Source organism: Artemia franciscana, chromosome 2, assembly GCF_032884065.1.
Source record: "Artemia franciscana chromosome 2, ASM3288406v1, whole genome shotgun sequence".
Lineage (NCBI taxonomy): Eukaryota > Metazoa > Arthropoda > Branchiopoda > Anostraca > Artemiidae > Artemia > Artemia franciscana.
The window spans coordinates 8,496,839-8,516,219 of NC_088864.1; the positions used below are offsets into that span (position 1 = coordinate 8,496,839).

Genomic DNA, 19,381 nt, shown 5'->3' on the forward strand with positions numbered 1-19,381 from the left:
CAACATAATAAAATAAATCAAAATAAAGCTAGTGTGTATAACGATAACCCATGGGTATAGACATATCCAACCATTAGCGGGGAGGTAGATAAAAACATTTATTGCAGGGGTGGGTCACACAAAAAAGCGGGCTGTTCTAGTTCACCAGTTTTATATACTTTACAGGGAACAGGGTCGTACTAACAGACCCATATTCCTCCACTTATACCCTCTTTATGCGCAGATACGCTCCCTCTCCAAGTCAAAACCATCATAATAAGCCATTAAGTATAGTTTATTCGGTACTTGTTAATTAAACGAAACCCACCCAAGAAGTGAAGTTAGGTTACTCCTAATGAAACGTAACCTTTAGTTTACATAATGATATAATTTGGACGATATATTTACACATTAAACAGGGGGGGAGGGTATGTAAAGTATTTGAAATGCACCCCTGACATAACGTAATATAACCTAGACCCCACTCTCCTAATGTGCAAATATATAGCAACATTTATACGTCCAATGCATTCTATCACCCGTCACTTGTCTTTGTGGCTATGAAACCGGTTTTTTGAGATTTAATCTATACTGAGTGCTTAGAAACTATCTAGCATTTGTTTAAAAGTTAGGTCTTAAATCAGGACTTGAAATTTCATTCCTTCAACTATTATTACTACTATAAATAATTTACTGAAGCACAAAGTCAGCTGATGCCAACTTAGCTTCGCACGCTCCTCCTCTATCCCATTCTATTTAAAGCTTCACTCTTTAGCCCTTCCCACAAAGTCCCGATTTCCAATAAAACAATCTTTATGACCTCTTCCTACCACGTTCAGAAACGTGTCCCAGCTAAATCGGCCTTTTTTCACTACATCCCTAGAAAGTGGGATCAAACCAGGGAAAAAACGCCACAAGTCGGCTTACCTTGGCAGTTGAAATGTCAATCCCTATTTGAGAAGGAAAATGCTTATTTATGTAACGGTTTACTTTTTAATATTGGTTGCTTTCAATTTTGAAAGCAAGTGGGATCGAATCAGGGAGAAACAACGCTACAAGTTGGCTTACCTTGGCAGTTGTAATGTCAATCCCTATCTGAGAAGGAAAATGCGTATTTATGTAACGGTTTACTATTTAATATTGGTTGCTTTCAATCTTGAAAGCAATTGGAATCGAATCAGGGAGAAAAAAAAACGCTACAAGTCGACTTACCTTGGCAGTTGAAATGTCAATCCCTATTCAAGAAGGAAAATGCTTATTATGTAAGGGTTTGCTATTTAATATTGGTTGCTTTCAATTTTTGAAAGCAAGTGGGATCGAATCAGATCGAATCAGTCAAGTTAGCCCAGTTATCATGTACCACATCTGATAGAATAATGTACCGAGACTTTACACATGAGTTAGCACGAGGGGTGACCCCAAAACATCCAACGAGGATAATTGGGGTCAATAAATAAATAAAAATAGATAGGTCTGAAACATGAAATATAACTGGCACACAAAAATCTAAAACAATTGTATAGAAAGTAAAGAGGTAGCGAGAGAATGTTCAGTCAAATGGCAATTAAAATCAGCAACTTGCATACAATCAATGGTAAAAGACTAATTACACTGGCTCCATTCAGCACAAGAAAAAGCATAAGCGCCGTCTGAACGCTGATCATGGTAATTAGTTGGCAAATGAAAATTTATAAAAGCGCAATCCTCAATGCAAACAGGTAAAAGTGATAAGCTTTTTTTCATAAGACTACATCTGAAACAAGACGGGCACCCATTAGCAATACGCTGTTTTGCTGGAAATGAAAAGACTGAACAAGTTAAATGAAGAACGATTTTAATTGGAATAGAAATTCTATGTCTTGCAGACATAGAATTTCTTTTGCTTGCATATTCTACGTAAATTTATGTCTTGCAGACATAGAATTTCTTTTGCTTGCATATTCTACGTAAATTTATCATTTTATTCATGGACGTGTTATTTGATTTCAGTATTCAAAACACTTGACTACAGGTCATTGATACATTACCTCTTTTGTGATTCGCCTATCTGAGGGACTTATCACTACAACACGTGTGACTGCTGATTTAGAACTCAAAGTCAAACTGCAGTGAACTGCAGTCAGAAAATGACTGGAGTTCACTCGGGATGTCCCGCGTGGAACGATGGAAACTAGAGCCACATCTACAGCATCAACATTCAGAAACACATTGGGTGCGAGGTGACAAAGGCTCATAGCTAAGATTCACAAGATCGCTCAGGAATTGCCAGACCTCACTATTGGAGTCTATATACACCTTGAAAGCACGGGATTTACACAAAGTGCATTTTTTTAATTAGGATAAATTTCTTAGTTCTCTACTACTTAGATTTTAAAACAAACACAACTTAGATGCAATAGGGAAATTTTCTCAAGACAATTGAATTCAATATATTGAATATTTCAGCCCTATGTCCAAGGGCCGTCTTCAGAACAGCACCAATATATATATATATATATATATATATATATATATATATATATATATATATATATATATATATATATATATATATATATATATATATATATATATATATATATCTATATATATCTATATATATATATATATATATATATATATATATATATATATATATATATATATATATATATATATATATATATATATATATATATATATATATATATATATATATATATATATATATATATATATATATATATATATATATAGATATATATAGATATATATATATATATATATATATATATATATATATATATATATATATATATATATATACATATATATATATATACTAGCTGTTGGGGTGGCGCTTCGTGCCACCCCCACACCTAGTTGGAGGGGGCGCTTCGCCCCCCCCCCCCAAGACCCCCCGCGCGCGTAAGTCGTTACGCGCCATATTAGTTACGCGCCATTGTAGTTGTGTCCCACCTGTGAATATAGATAAAAGAGAAAAGATTTCTCTTTTCGTTATAGATAGATATATATATATATATATATATATATATATATATATATATATATATATATATATATATATATATATATATATATATATATATATATATATATATATATATAGATATATATATGTTTTTAACTACGTAAAACTTACGAATATGCAACATTCTTCGATGTCCCATTGTCTGTGCATATAAATAGATTGCCAGGTTTACCGACTCTTGAACATGCAACATAAAATTGTCCATGGGAAAAACAATCCGTATTCAGATCTATAACTCATGATTCGAATGATTGCCCTTGAGCTTTGTTGATGGTGATTGCTAATCGAACATTCCCTGTGTCCCGGTCGTCATTTATATTACCAGTATCCCGGTCGTCATTTGTGTCCCAGTGTCCCAGTCTGTAAGTTCTCTTTGAGCGTCTCGTTCGTCATTTATATTCCCTGTGTCCCGGTCGTCATTTGTGTCCCGGTCTGTAATTTATCTTTGAGTGTCCCGGTCATCATTTATATCTCCCGGTCGTTATTTGTGTCCCAGTGTCCCAGTCTGTAATTTTTCTTTGAGTGTCCCGGTCGTCATTTATATTCCCTGTGTCCCGGCTTTTAGTTTTCTTTTTCTCCTTTATTTTTTCAGGTTTTTTTTTCCTTTTTTTTAGTTTTTTTTCTCTTTTTCACTTTTTAGTTTTTTTTAGTTTTTTTTATTAGTTTTTAGTTTTTTTTTTCTTTTTAGTTTTTTTGTAGTTTTTACCTTTTTTTAGTTTTTTTTTTTTTGTTTTTTTTTCTTTTTTACTTTTAATTTTTTAGCTTTTTTTTGTTTTTTTAGTTTTTTAGCTTTTTTAGTTTTTTTTAGTACTTTCTTTTTAGTTTTTTTTGAAGTTTTTACCTTTTTTAGTTTTTTTCTTCTTTTGTATTAATGCTAAAGCCAAGGTTCAAACCCGGAGCCTCTCGGACCTAGAACCTGAAACATATCGCTTTACCAACTCAGCTACTTCGGCTTGAATACATTCGTTTTGAGCAGCTTCCTCGGATGTTGCCATTGTAGGTTCTTCAGTCATTTTACAATTAGAAATTTCCTTTCAACGATCTTCTTACAATTAAAAATTTGTCTTTGAACGATATTCTTAAATACCTGTGTCCTGGTCGTCATTTATATTCCCTGTGTCCCGGTCGTCATTTATGTCCCGGTATCCCAGTCTGTAATTTCTCTTTGAGTGTCCCGGTCGTCATTTATATTCCCTCTGTCCCGGTCGTCATTTGTGGCCCGGTCTGTAATTTCTCTTTGACTGTTTTTTTCTTTTTAGTTTTTTTTTTAGTTTTTACCTTTTTTCTTTTTTCAGTTTTCTCTTTCTTCTTTATTTTTCAGCGTCACTATGAAATACATATCGCCGAACCTTTGTTTTTTTAACTAAAATCTGGTAGGCATTGATGACCTTATCCAAGTCAAAAACCCAAACCCAATCATCATCGCTATCATTTTCAGCTTTGATATGTTTTGACTCTCGCTGTCCAGGTGGATTTTCATCTAACTGCGCGGTTTTGCGTTCTTTAGCCGCAAGTCTGATTTCTTGCTGTTCTTGTGATTCCTCGGTACGCTTTCTTTTCTTACTTTCTCTATCAGGCGCAAGTTTTTTGGCATAGACTCTTTGAGCAGCTTCCTCGGCTGTTGCCATTGTAGGTTCTTCAGTCATTTTACAATTAAACATTTTTCCTTCCACGTTCTTCTTACAATTAAAAACTTGTCTTTGAACGATTTTCTTAAATACTTTTAATGACGTCATCGTCATAACAAACATGACGACAACTAACTTCATGACGACATGATGACATGACGTCACTCAACAGACCCACAGACAAACAACTTATTTTTATATGTCCCTGTGTCCCACCTGTGAATAGAGATGTATATATATATATATATATATATATATATATATATATATATATATATATATATATATATATATATATATATATATATATATATATATATATATATATATATATATATATATATATATATATATATATATATATATATATATATATATATATATATATATATATATATATATATATATATATATATATATATATATATATATATATATATATATATATATATATATATATATATATATATATATATATATATATATATATATATATATATATATATATATATATATATATATATATATATATATATATATATATATATATATATATATATATATATATATGTTGCATATAAATAGATTGTCAGGTTTACTGACTCTTGAACATGCAACATATAATTGTCCATGGGAAAAACAATCCGTATTCAGATCTATACCTCATTATTATAATGATTGCCCTTGAGCTTTGTTGATGGTGATTGCTAATCGAACATTCCCTGTGTCCCGGTCGTCATTTATATATCCCCCCTCTGCCCCCGGCGTCCCCGTTGTAGTTGTGTCCCTGTGTCCCGGTCGTCATTTATATTCTCTGGGTCCCGGTCGTTATTTGTGTCCCGGTGTCCCAGTCTGTAATTTCTCTTTGAGTGTCCCGGTCGTCATTTGCGTCCCGTTGTCCCGGTCTGTAATTTCGTCAGACTGTATATATATATATATATATATATATATATATATATATATATATATATATATATATATATATATATATATATATATATATATATATATATATATATATATATATATATTCACAGGTGGGACACAGGGACACAACTACAATGGCGCGTAACTAATATGGAGCGTAACGACCACCCCAACAGCTAGTAGGGAATATAAATGACGACCGGGACACAGGGACACAACTACAACGGAGACGCCGGGGGGCACAGGGGGGATATATAAATGACGACGGGGACACAGAGAATGTTCGATTAGCAATCACCACCAACAAAGCTCAAGGGCAATCATTAGAATAATGAGGTATAGATCTGTAAACGGATTGTTTTTCCCATAGACAATTATATGTTGCATGTTCAAGAGTCGGTAAACCTGACAATCTATTTATATGCAGAGAAAATGGGACAGCGAAGAATGTTGTATATTCGCAAGTTTTTCGTAGTTAAAAACATGTATATATATATATATATATATATATATATATATATATATATATATATATATATATATATATATATATATATATATATATATATATATATATATATATATATATATATATATATATATATATATATATATATATATATATATATATATATATATATATATATATATATATATATTCACAGGTGGGACACAGGGACACAACTACAATTGCGCGTAACGACTTAGGGCGCGGGGGGCTTGGGGGGGGGGGGGAGAAGCGCCTCCAAAAACTAGGTGTTGGGGTGGCGCGAAGCGCTACCCCAACAGCTAGTATATATATATATATATATATATATATATATATATATATATATATATATATATATATATATATATATATATATATATATATATATATATATATATATATATATATATATATATATATATATATATATATATATATATATATATATATATGTATATATATATATATATATATATATATATATATATATATATATATATATATATATATATATATATATATATATATATATATATATATATATATATATATATATATATATATATATATATATATATATATATATATATATATATATATATATATATATATATATATATATATAACTGTGAACTTTAAAACTAAAAATCTTTTTAAAAAAAAAAGCGTTTAAAACTGCCCTAGCTTCCTTACTTCAACGAAGTTCAGCCAGAAATGATAAATTAAATGATGTGAGATGATACATTCATTCAAACGCAATAAAATAAAATAATTAAATACAAGCTTTCAAAGCTAATCTTGCTTTTTTGGCAACTAGAATTAAAGGCCATCTAGTAACGGGTTCAATACTATGAATGAATGAATGAATGAATGAACTTTATTACCCGTAAAGTATAAAAAACACAAAGTACGGAGTATTATGAATAAATAAACAAAAACAAATACGATAAACAGCGAAGAAATACAAAATTGAAACTAATAAAAGACAATATGGATTAATCAACCAGTATCAATATGGAAAAAAGGCTGCAGAGGGTCATAAACGTGAATAAAGTTGACAGTCTTTTTACATAAATCATCACTGGAAGACCGAATCCGAGAAGGCACATCTACTAAACCAAATCGAGCAATTATTTTTTTGTTTCGGTGCCATCTAGGAAGCCGGAGGAGGAATTTGCAATATCTGAAATAAGCCGTACGTAGAGTATGTCGATCTTTCTTACGAAACAGATGAGCCATGCCTGATAAAAACAAAAGCACAGGGGCGCAATAAGCGTTATAAATCATGCACAAACCGTTGCGGTTATAACGGCTTTTGTTTGGGGATATTTTTCCGTAAGCGACGCGTAGGTTTTTCACGGCTTGATTCACTAGGGATGAACAGGTAGCGGAAAGTGTTGGGCCGAAACACAGACCAAGCCAACTAACTAAAGAAGAACATGGTAGAACTGCAGTCCCAGTAACGAATGGAGCGACCGCATAAGGGCTATTAAAACAAATAAACTCGCATTTAGACGCATTAACTGACAGTCCAATCTTAGATAGTTCATTGGTTAATATAGTAAAATTAGAAAGCAGTCCACGGCGAGTCCGGGCAACAAGAAGAACGTCATCTGCATATGCAATAGAAGACAAACCAGTATTACCGTAAAAAACCGAACTTCTAAGGGGACGCAGGCACGATGCAAGCACGCATTTAAATATACTAGGAGACAATACGGCACCTTGCCGAACTCCCTTATTAATTTTTACCGGGTCAGATATTTGGTCATTCCAGGTAACTTGAATTTTAGACTTTGAATACCAAGAAGACAATAAACTTAGTACGGAAGGATTAACACCTGAAGACGCAAGGGAAAATAGAGCCTGAGAGTGTACAATATTGTCGAAAGCTTCAGAAATATCAACAGTAAGACAGTATAAAGACATTTTAGCTTTTACGGCATCTTTCATGAGTCGGCTTAAAACATGATGTGCATGGGAGCAACCGAAACTTTTCCGAAAACCAAATTGAAAAGGCGTAAAATCACAATTCGACTCAATTTCTGGTAGTAACAAATGTTCAAGCAACTTACTTAAGAAACACGATACTGTAATGGGACGATAATTCATACATGACGTGGGGTCCTTGCCTCGCTTTTGAATAGACGTTACACGGCCACAAAGGAAACTATCAGGAACAAGCGACTGTGCTAAGCAAGACTGGAAAAATATTTGTAAATGGTTAAGTAGAGCAGGACAATCATAAGCAAAAAATCGGTAAGAAAGGCCGTCACCATCAAGGCTATTTGAACGCTTAATTTTTCTTAAAGCCCGGCGAATTTCAGATATTGCTACAGGCTGGACATGAGCCTGCAGGAGACGGTATGGTAAAAGCGGTTTAAGCAACTTATAATAAAAAGACTGAAGAAAACTATTAAATACACTGAACACACGCTTATAATGATCAACAAAATTAGCTAGCTGGAGACAAGATAGGGTAGATGGGGAATATTTCTCACTATTAATAACCTTATTCCAGGAGGCCTTATCGGTGGGGCCTGGCCATGCATTCAAGCGTGCCCTCTTCAAACTGGCCTTATATTCAAGTTTACACTTTTGTTTCACAGAGAAAACAGCTCCGGAAGATGGTCGGTCACATGATATCCACATACGTAGCCAAAATTTGGCTTTTTGCTTAGCACGTTTTACTTCAGGATCAACGTTCCAATTAGACTTTCTTGTACCAATCCTAACTTTATCCACAGGCACTGCAGCTTTGGAAGCTGATTTAAGGCAATGGACGATTTGACAATAATAGAAATTTAGATCAACTGTACTTGAAGGCGAGGAAACTGACGTTTGCAGCAGGTGATATGGCACTTTTATGGTCGAGAGTAAAGCAGTTAGCCTAGCAAGGTATAGTGGGACATTAGCACGATCCCAATTCAACTTCATATGCCACTTCGGCTGAGCCGAAAGTATTTTGCCAGATAGCTCACAGGACAAATTGCAGCTAAGAATAAGGTGATCGTCGTCAATCTTCTCTTCGTCCACCCTGACAATCGATGATATTAAGCTGGAACTGGAAGAGATCACGTGATCCAGGTTCGATTTTGAACAGCCTCTGTTATGAATATACGTGAATGGGAGGCTCTTAACTGCGACGTGATATATGCTAGGAAGTGATTCTAGCAAGAGGATTGATCTATCGGAGGTACCAAGAATGTCACAGTTAAGGTCACCAGCTAAAACCCAATTTAGGTCTTTCAAACGTAGACTTTCGAGTAGAGACTTTAAACTGGAGCAACATTTAGCGAAAGATGTGAACGATGCTATAGAACGTCGATCGCAAGGTAAGTAAACGTTTATAAAGGCGGTACTGTCACATTGAATCGCTAAGATGTTATCATCACAATGAATCACAGAGGGCTTTGATGGGGAACGGAAAAAAATTGCTAGGCCACCGGAAGGGCGGCCTCTAGTTTGCTTGGCCTCTTGCGAAAAGAAATGGTGGACAGAAGATCGCTTCAGGCTAGAAACGTTTGATTTGGTCAAAAGATGTTCTTGCAAGAACACTATGTCATGGACTAATAATTCATTAATTAACAAGTCTTTGTCTTTTGTGCCGTTAATATTAAGAGAAGCAAAACTTAAAATAGTGGCTTGGTTCATTTTGGAGCAGAGTTCAGAGCGCGTTTTATCACTGGGCAATTCATACTATAGGAAACATGAGCTTCGCCGCAGTTGGCACATTTCGGAGCCTCTAAGCAAGGATTGTCTTTAGTATTGGAATGGCATCCAGAACATTTAGAGCACTTCATCTCATTCGGGGCACATGGGCAGTGAGCTAACGAATGATGGATACTTTGGCATCTAAGACACCGTCTGGGCAATTCTTTGTATTCCGATATTTTAAAAGACTCGTAACCCAAGCGCAGACCTGTAGCGATGGCAGATTTTAGTGCAGCGGAATCAAGGAACTCTAAACGGAATGTATGAGAAGAGCCGATCTGGCTGGCCTCAACAAGACCAGGAATAACGGAGATGAGTATACTGCTAGAAACACTGTCGGGAAGTCCCCTAATTACTCCAAGAGGTTTGCGATCAATCACTTTAGCAAGAATATTTGGATAGCTCGCAACAGCAGATGCGGCAAGAGAATTGGCGGAAACTTTATCCCGCGTAACAACAACCCATCTTTTCCTTACCGGATCGGACTTTACCGACACAATACCGTCATGTCCGGCGAAAGAATCAAGCTTTTCCTTGCGAGAAACGGGGTCTCTTAGTTCTGGAGGCGGATATTTAAGAACAACGGCGTACGAGGGTTTGTGATTGGTACCCTTACTATCTGAGACCAAAGAACTATTAATAGACGTTGTTGGACTATTGAGGTGAGCAAGCGATTTTAACTGATCAAGGCACTGGTTGACTTTGGCGGTAAGGATAGAATAAGCTGACGCCGGAATGCTAGGGACTTCAGAGGGGGATTTGATCACGAACTCTGGAATATCAATATTTTCTGCAGAGCAGCGAGAAAGAGTAGCGATAATGTCCGACAATGAACTATTCTTAGCACTGGGTCCCGAACGACGAGGTATAGGCTCATCTGGGAAGCAATTGCTATATAAAAGTTTCTTAGCTCCAAGAACATCTTCATACGGGAAAAAATCACTAGCGTATTTCACAACAGACTGATGGTCCAACCCCTCATCGAGATTGTGCTGAGCAAAATTCAAAACTGGGCAATAATAAAGCGTACTGTATTCCAATTGTCCATGATAAGCAAATTTCACTCACGGCTCGGCATCAGTCCAAAAACAATTAAGTGAAAAAGGTATATCCACAGAGAAGTTCTCAATAAGCACAATTATGAAATGATCCGCACTGACTAAATGAATGCAATGAGAATAAATAATAACTTATCTTTGAGTGGGGCTAGTAATCCAGTGATTTGCAAGTAATCCGAATATTTCAATGCACGACTCAGATGATAGTAGTGCTGAATACTAACTCACAGCCACAATCCATAAATAATCCTTAAGCCGTAATCGTATACAAGTTTATAAATTTATCGAACAAGTTTCAATTACAAGTTCAAAAGTATTTCACTCGTTATTTATTCCAAACAGGTACAGAGTTAATCCGGCTTAATTCGAGAATAAAGAATTTAGTGAATATTCCCCTAGGTCCCTATTTAAAGAAATATTATGGTTTATTTTGGGTCTCATTCCGATTGATTCCCAAACCACCTGTTTTATCCCAAACTAATACTAATGAGAGAAGATTTTTAAAAAGTATTTTGTGGCTTGGATTATTAAATATATAGCTAGCGTAAAGCAGAATCAAATGAGTTATTAGAACTATTATAAATTAATGCTTTGTGTATGTCTTCTTTACACTGGTGTAGCCGTTTTCCAGATTTTGATGAGTTCTACCAACATAGTAATTGCCACAATCGCATGGTAGTTGTAGTCTACGGTTAATTGCATTATTGACAAAGGGAATGGGGTATCCATTAACAAAAAGAATATCTCTGATAATTTTTTTTTTTTTCGTATGTGCGGAACGGAGCAAATGTTTAGAGCACGATCAATGAGAGAAGTTACAACTGTTCATTTAACTTGTGGGGTGGGGGGGGTTGATTTGAATTAGAATGAAGATATCTATTGTTTTGAGTTGATTTTATAAAGATAGTGAAATCCAGTTTATCAGTGTTACAAATAATTATCATATCTAGAAATGGTAGTTTATCTCCTATATCAATTTCTATGGTAAACTGAAAATTTATATCATAAGTATTAAGATGATCCAAGAAACATCGAAGTTCAATTTCCCCATCGTTCCAAAGTAAAATTACGTCATCAATGCAATAATTTGATGCCCAATTTTCATGGTTCTCGACATAAATATTTGCCAGTAGCCCAGATAAAGGTGCTCCCACTGGTAGCCCATTTATTTGCTGATAAAAGAAATCACGAAACTGGAAATACGTTGAAAACTTATCACGAATTTTAACTAGGGTCATTAAAACTTCACCATCAATTCCTGTCGCTGAATCTTCGATTAAGTGATAATTGTTTTCTATTTTATTTTTTAATAGTTGCTCAGTCAGAACTACCAACTATTGTATTTTCTAAAATACTTGTGTTATTGAGTTTTTTAACTAAATCTGCCGTATTTACTAATGTTGGAATTTGAGGAATCAAACAGTTCGTGGTAACGAACTGTAGTAAGGAGCGACCCGGCTCAATAGTAACCAAAACTCTAAAAAATGGAATTTTGATACCAATACCTACATCAAAAGAATCGCATTTTAATGCTGATTTTGAATATATAAGTTTCATCAAGTTTAGTCTTACCCATCAAAAGTTACGAGCCTGAGAAAATTTGCGTTATTTTAGAAAATAGGGGGAAACGCCCCCTAGAAGTCATAGAATCTTGACGAAAATCACACCATCAGATTCAGCGTATCAGAGAACCCTACTGTAGAAGTTTCAAGCTCCTATCTACAAAAATGTGGAATTTTGTATTTTTTGCCAGAAGGCAGATCACGGATGCGTGTTTATTTGTTTTTTTGTTTTCTTGTTTTTTTGTTGTTTTTTTCCCAGGGGTGATCGTATCGACCCAGTTGTCCTAGAATGTTGCAAGAGGGCTCATTCTAACGGAATGAAAAGTTCTAGTGCCCTTTTTAAGTGACCAAAAAAAAAATGACGGGCACCTAGGCCCCCTCCCACGCTAATTATTTTCCCAAAGTCAACGGATCAAAATTCTGAGATAACCATTTTATTCAGCGTAGTCGAAGAACCTTATAACTATGTCTTTGGGGACGACTTACTCCCCCACAGTCCCCGTGGGAGGGGCAACAAGTTACAAACTTTGACCAGTGCTTACATATAGCAATGGTTATTGGGAAGTGTACAGGCGTTTTCAGGGGATTTTTTTGGTTGGGGGAGGGGTTGAGAAGAGGGGGGTATGCTGGGGGAACTTTCCATCGATAATTTGTCATGGGGGAAGAAAATCTCCATGAAGGGAGCGCAGGATTTACTAAAAAAAAAAAGCATTATTAAAAAAAAAAAACAATGAAAAAATAAATATGAAAAAGTTCTTTCAGCTGGAAGTAAGGAGCAGCATTAAAACTTAAAACGAACAGAAATTATTACCCATTTGAGGGGCTCACCTCCTCCTAATACCTCGCTCTTTACGCTAAAGTATTTTTAGTAATTTCAAATATTTATTCTACGGCTTTTGTGATTCTAGGGTCATTCTTAATGAATTGGGACAAAATTTAAGCTTTAGTGTAAAGAGCGAGGATCTGACAAGGGGGTGAGCCCCCTCATATATGTAATAAAAATATGAGAATACAAAAGTTCTTTACGTAAGCTAATTTATAAGTTACGTAAATCTTTTACTAATAAAAATATTCGTAAAAAATTAAAAATTCTAGTTGCCTTTTTAATTAACCAAAAAATCGGAGGGCAACTAGGCTTCCTCCCCCGCTCTTTTTTTCTCAAAATCATTTGATCAAAATTATGAGAAAGCCATTTAGCCAAAAAAAAAAAATGCAAATTTTGTTTTAATTATTCCTCTGCGGAGAGCCAAAATCAAAACATGCATTGATTCAAAAACGTTCAGAAATTAAATAAAAAAAAACAAGTTTTTTTAACTGAAAGTAAGGAGCGACATTAAAACTTAAAACGACCAAAAATTACTTCGTATATGAAAGAGGCTGCTTCCTCATCAACGCCCCGCTCTTTACGCTAAAGTTTTTTACTGTTTTAAAAAGAAGAATTGAGAGAAAGAGTCAAACTTTAGCGTAAAGAGCGGGCGTTGATGAGGAAGCAGCCTCTTTCATATACGAAGTAATTTCTGGTCGTTTTAAGTTTTAATGTCGCTCCTTACTTTCAGTTAAAAAAAACTTGTTTTTTTATTTAATATAGTAAAGGTTTGAAAGCGGTGCAAAGCCATTTTCCGATATTGGAAGCGGGGATTTAGTAGACGCTACGGTAGGTATTAATGGAATACATTGTTTATGTATTTTGGTAAACCGTAGAATTTTGGACAGAAATTACCACGGGGGAAAATTTTATTGTATAACTGTGGGGTGATTTTACCATCCTGTTTAGCTGCTTTAATTCATTCATAATATTATTAGCAAAGTGATCAGTAGGATCACGAATTATCGCTTTATATGTAGTTGTGTCATTTAGATGTGAATATATTTTGCTGTCATAGTATGTTGTATCCATGACAACAAATAAATTCCTTTCGTCTGCTTTGATTATTAAAACAGACAGGTCTTTGTGGAGGTTAGATAATATTTTTATGTCATGCAAATTATCTGGTATGAAAGTGGTAGGAGACTTAACCTTTTTTGGCTGTGATAAAGGTTTTATAACAGTTCTTAGTTACTTAATTGCGTTACTTTCTTACTTAGGTTTTCCGCCGTTCTTCGCTGAAAAGAAACTTAGAACACCTCGAAGTATAACGGTATGTAAGGGTACTCGAAGAACTATTTTGCGAATAGGCTAGGAAGTTCAGAAAAAAAATCAAAAGGAGGAAGTCGCAGCTTGCGGAGCAGGAGCGACATGCTGCGTGAAGGGGTTATGGGAATGGGGGGGACTGTAATAATATGCCTCAGACGCTTAACGGCTTAAGAACATCATTTTAACAGAAGCTAGAGCAAAGAGGAAAAGAATTTAAAGGAGTGTTCTTAGATATGGTTTAAAAATAGCAGGGTTGTGGAAGCAAGTCCTCTAGGTGACAAAGCAAAACGACTACCCCCCCCCTAGCCTGCGCACTTTACCCATAATATTCCATATATAAAGCAAATTTAATTCAAATTTATGCTGTAAAACCACAAAATTACGGAAAAAATAAAAGCCGATCTTGAAATTTTTCGTACTGCATCTGGACTTGAAACTTTTCAGAAGAGGTCTAATAGGGAAAAGCGGACTTGGAAGTAATTTAATAAATGTAAACAACTTTTTCAATATAATATCAATTTCAAGAACAAAACCTAAATATTACCTTTTAGTGTTGCTTTCTTAAGGACTTTCATGGCGTAGAGGGTACCTGCATCTTTACCAATTATTTTTCTTACTAAAAAGACCTGGAAAAAATAACCTATTAGACAGAAAATCCTAAGTTTTAACTTCTTAGCGTTTGATAATTCTAATTGCACTTCAGCACGAGTAATATAGATCGGCTTCATAGCAAAAAAAAACTGGATTAAAGTAGTTCTGAACTTTTCGTTGCTTTAACGTCAACCTTAATAATGAGATATTAAACCAATGGAGTTTCATTATTAAATCGTCCAATTAACAGTATTCTAGCCTTACTTAAGCAGTCATGTACCTCCCACGTACAATTCTTATTGTTTTAATTATTATTGACTCATATGAAAGGTGTGGCCAGAGAAACTTGGGAGGCTGCTAATTCGATTGGAATTGAAAATTCCGTTGCCTTTTTTATTGGTTGAAAGTGGTTAGAGGACAACCAGCCAAGCACGGATACAGGGGGGGGGGACCCCCCCAAGCGAATTTTTTTAAGAATCCTTCCTAAATTATACTACTGAATACTATATACGAGAAACAAGGAACTGAAAAATCAATTGTTTTCTAAAATAAAATAAAATAAAATGAAACATGTCAACGCAATAAAATTGTTCAAAGACGGTATGTGTTATAAACGCAAGACTGAAACGGTTCTGTGCTCTTAGGGAGAGCCCAAGGGAGTGCAGACCCAAGACAAGAAAGTTGGACAGTGAGAGTGCTGTGGCCTGTGTAAGCACTCAAAGATTGGCATCACTTATCACTGCTCCCCGGAGAAGAGACACAGATGAAGTGTACGTAATATATGTCTAAATGAAATTACTAAACTTGAAAAAAAATAAAGACTGCTTCACCAACGCTATAAATGTCTCCCTCATTGTTAGCAGCCACGCCACATTATACGAAATGCCATGGCAATGATGCAAATTCATCTGCCAGCAATCTAGTGTCTGCCTCATTTGGTGGCACTGAAAAAGCATAGAGTTGTGATGAAGATGCTGGCTTGTCTTCTATTATAAAGGGGCAAGATTGTATCTTTCTTTTATGACAAAAGGCTTTGCATCCTACAGTAAAAAGATTTAAGAATCATGTATCGCCTCATAACAATCGGAAGTCCGAAATTTTGCTTTTCAATTTCTTCCGGCAACTCGATATCAATAGTTAAGTGAGTATATTCCCATCTCCCTTGACATGAGACCTGGTTATACATATTTCTTCTCACATCTGGAAAACGTAGCAGGGCATCCTAAGGCCAACTATCCTTTCTGGCGTACCTCAACCAGGTCTTTTGAGCAGCAATACTCTTTGGAGGATGCATTTCCTGCTGCTAGGGCTAAGTATACTAGCAGCGTTTATCAACACCTTTACCCATTTGTCCTTTTTTTCTTGACATCAAATTTTGAACCTCTTTAAGTTGTCAGAAAATTTTGGATAAAAATCAAACTGGCTCAAAAGTTTGTTGTCCATTGCATCAAAACGCACTGTTTATATTCTGCCAATCTTTTGCCACGTCTGATTTTCACCTTCATTGGGATAAGTTTTGCAGCCTCGGCACAGCTTGCCTTTTTCTCCAGTCAAATGACTAGGCTTTTTCCTATTCCTTGCCTTTTTCACTGCTTTTGAGTACCTTTGCCAATTAGAAATAATCATAATAAAAAAAAAAACATTACAAATAATCCTTTCATCCTCAAACATTTTCCTTTAAACAATGTGTGCGTTCTCGAACATTTTATTCTGAGAGAGGATTTTCTATTTTCTTTTTATTTTGTCCTATTTCTATAGGAGCTTTTCATGTTGGTGTCCAGACGCTTAAATTATCCAATCATCTGATACTGTAAAACTTACAATACCGTGATGGCATCAAAGAGCAATTGTAAATATTACAATTCACCAATTGCAACAGGAAACGAGTACGTAACCTTCCAATTGACTGGGGTCGCCTCTGATTGGTAGCAGATATCGATGTTTAGTGGCAATCACGTCCACGACAAAGTTTCACAATGCCTTGCGGAAATGGCAAAGAGAGCCAGTTAATCTCCCAGTGCGTTACGTTATGTCGATAGTTAACCCTGCCTTAATTCAAATATCTTAAACAAAATTGTACAGGGGATGATGTTACATTCTCTCCTTTTGGCACTGCCACCCCTCCCAAATTAAGGCTCTGGATCCATGCTTGCAACTAGCACCCCTCCCATGCCTGAAAAGGCAGCAGAAATTTCTGTGAAGAGAAGGTGAGGGCGTCAGGGCTACCAGAAATGGGCAAAAAACTATTTGTTTATTGATAAGTTTAAAACTTGCAGCCGTAAGGGCTTGGGCCAAGAGTCTAGCGCCATAAAAGTTGTTCAAAAGTAAAGCCCCCCTCCCAAATGGACCAAAAGCTTTATTACAATCATCACGAAGCTAATATCCTTAAGCTAAGGGGCTAAAGAGATCCTAACCCAGAAAAAAAATTAAAAAAAAGTATTTGATCCCCCGAAAAGAAAGGCGAAAGAAGCACAAAGGTCACCAAATAACGGGCGATAAAATGGTCAAAAAACAAATTTGACTGGCTTGAAATTTTCAAAAATCGTTGTCCAAGCTAACGGGTCATATATTTTTGTTTGGAGGGGGAGGACTTTAGAGGATATGGACCAAAATCTTTGGACAAATACGCCACAAACTTGTTATCCCTCATAAGCTAGAAACTGGGGGCAATATTCACCTAGATTCTTTTGCTTGCTTCCCTTGATTTTGAATGTTGATTTGTGTATCTTCACACAAATAAACCTAAATATACTTGCCCCTCTATTTTTTCATGAATTGTCACTTAAGCACCCCCCACACACACATACACACGCGCGCAAAATGGAGGCGAAAAATAACCAAACGAAAAAGCTCTGATGAGCTCAAAACTTGTACCAATAGGCCATGAGGACCTTGTTACATAAAAGAAAGTATTAATTTTTCCACATGTTTCGAAAGGCTTGAAATTTATATCCGTAAGTTACCGGGCTAAGAAAAACCTAATACTGAAATAATTTATTTTGGGTATACAAGCCCCTCCGGAACTTGGGTTAAAAAGGACCGAAAGTACTTTTTTCGATTGGCTTGAAACTTCAGAGGGTTGTAGCCTATAAGAAATGGGTCAAATATTTTAGTTAGGAGTGGGAGGCCCAGTGGCTTTAAGCGACCCGGAAAGGGGTCGCAAAATATCTATTCATAAATCAGTTTGAAAATGAAGGTGGGAAGTCCGCGGGCCAAAAGCGAACCTAATTGAAAAAATTGTGTTGGAAGAAATGGGACTCAAAAAGGTGCAAAAATGATTTTTTGAACAGAACTGGGAAACTACATATAGGCTTCTCTCAGTCAACTTTAAGCTCCCTTGCAGAAAATTAAAGGAAATTCAATTAAGACAAAAAATTTAGAACACAAATAAGGCTGTGCTGATTCATGACACCATTTTTTTCTTTTTTTTCTTTTACAATTAAACGAAAAACTCTTCTTTAGAATTGCCACTGACATGCACATAAGACCAGAGAAAACACACAAAAAAAAATTCAAATAAAATCGTGGACGCAGGTACGTACCAATTCAATGGTGGCGACGGGATGGCTTCAGTCAAATAGAAGACCAAAAATTATGCTTATTTAAAAAAAAACTTCATTTGATTTTCAGATTGATTAAAAATCCGCCTTCCCATTCTCCGACAAGAAAACCAAAATTTTGCCGAAAAATTGAAGTAAAATCTAAAATTTTCGTTACTATGAAGAAAAAATGGACAAAAAATACTAATATTCCATTAATAGCCAATAATAAAACTAACTCAACTAAAAACAAACAGAAATATATTTTAAAAAAACGTTTTCACAAACGAAATTTTTCAAAGAAAATTAAAAAGCATCTTTGAAGCCTAAAACCAGCACAAATAAAACCATAAAATAATTCATACTTAAAACCATGTGAATGAAAACATGAAATCAAAAACGGTCAGACATTAGAATGAACAATCACATTAATAGCACCTCTAAGGCCTCGAAACGCAAGATCATCTTTCGAGTTTTACGAAAAAAAAAATACTTTGTCTTAATAACATTATCTTTTATGACAATGAAAAATAAAAATTACTGGGAGTTCCAAAAACTAATATCATTACATTCTAAACTGTCAATCTAGTTTCTTTAGTCTCATTAAATTAAAAAAGAACCAAAACAAGTTTTTTTTAAAACGAACAGAAATTGTTCTCTATGTGAAAGAGGTTGTCCCCTCCCCAACGGCTCGCTCTTTACGCTAAAGTTTTTTATTGTTTTAAAAA

General features: G+C 35.0%; 1 protein-coding gene across 2 annotated transcripts in view; it reads right to left on the reverse strand.

Moving 5' to 3' along the window:
• Positions 1-19,381, reverse strand: part of LOC136037006 (ribosomal protein S6 kinase 2 beta-like) — an 884,370-nt gene that overhangs the window by 828,103 nt on the left and 36,886 nt on the right. For both annotated transcript variants that reach the window (XM_065719419.1, XM_065719428.1), the window contains exon 5: positions 15,068-15,149. In XM_065719419.1, coding sequence (XP_065575491.1) covers positions 15,068-15,149 — 82 coding nt within the window. The remainder of the gene's footprint in view (positions 1-15,067; positions 15,150-19,381) is intronic.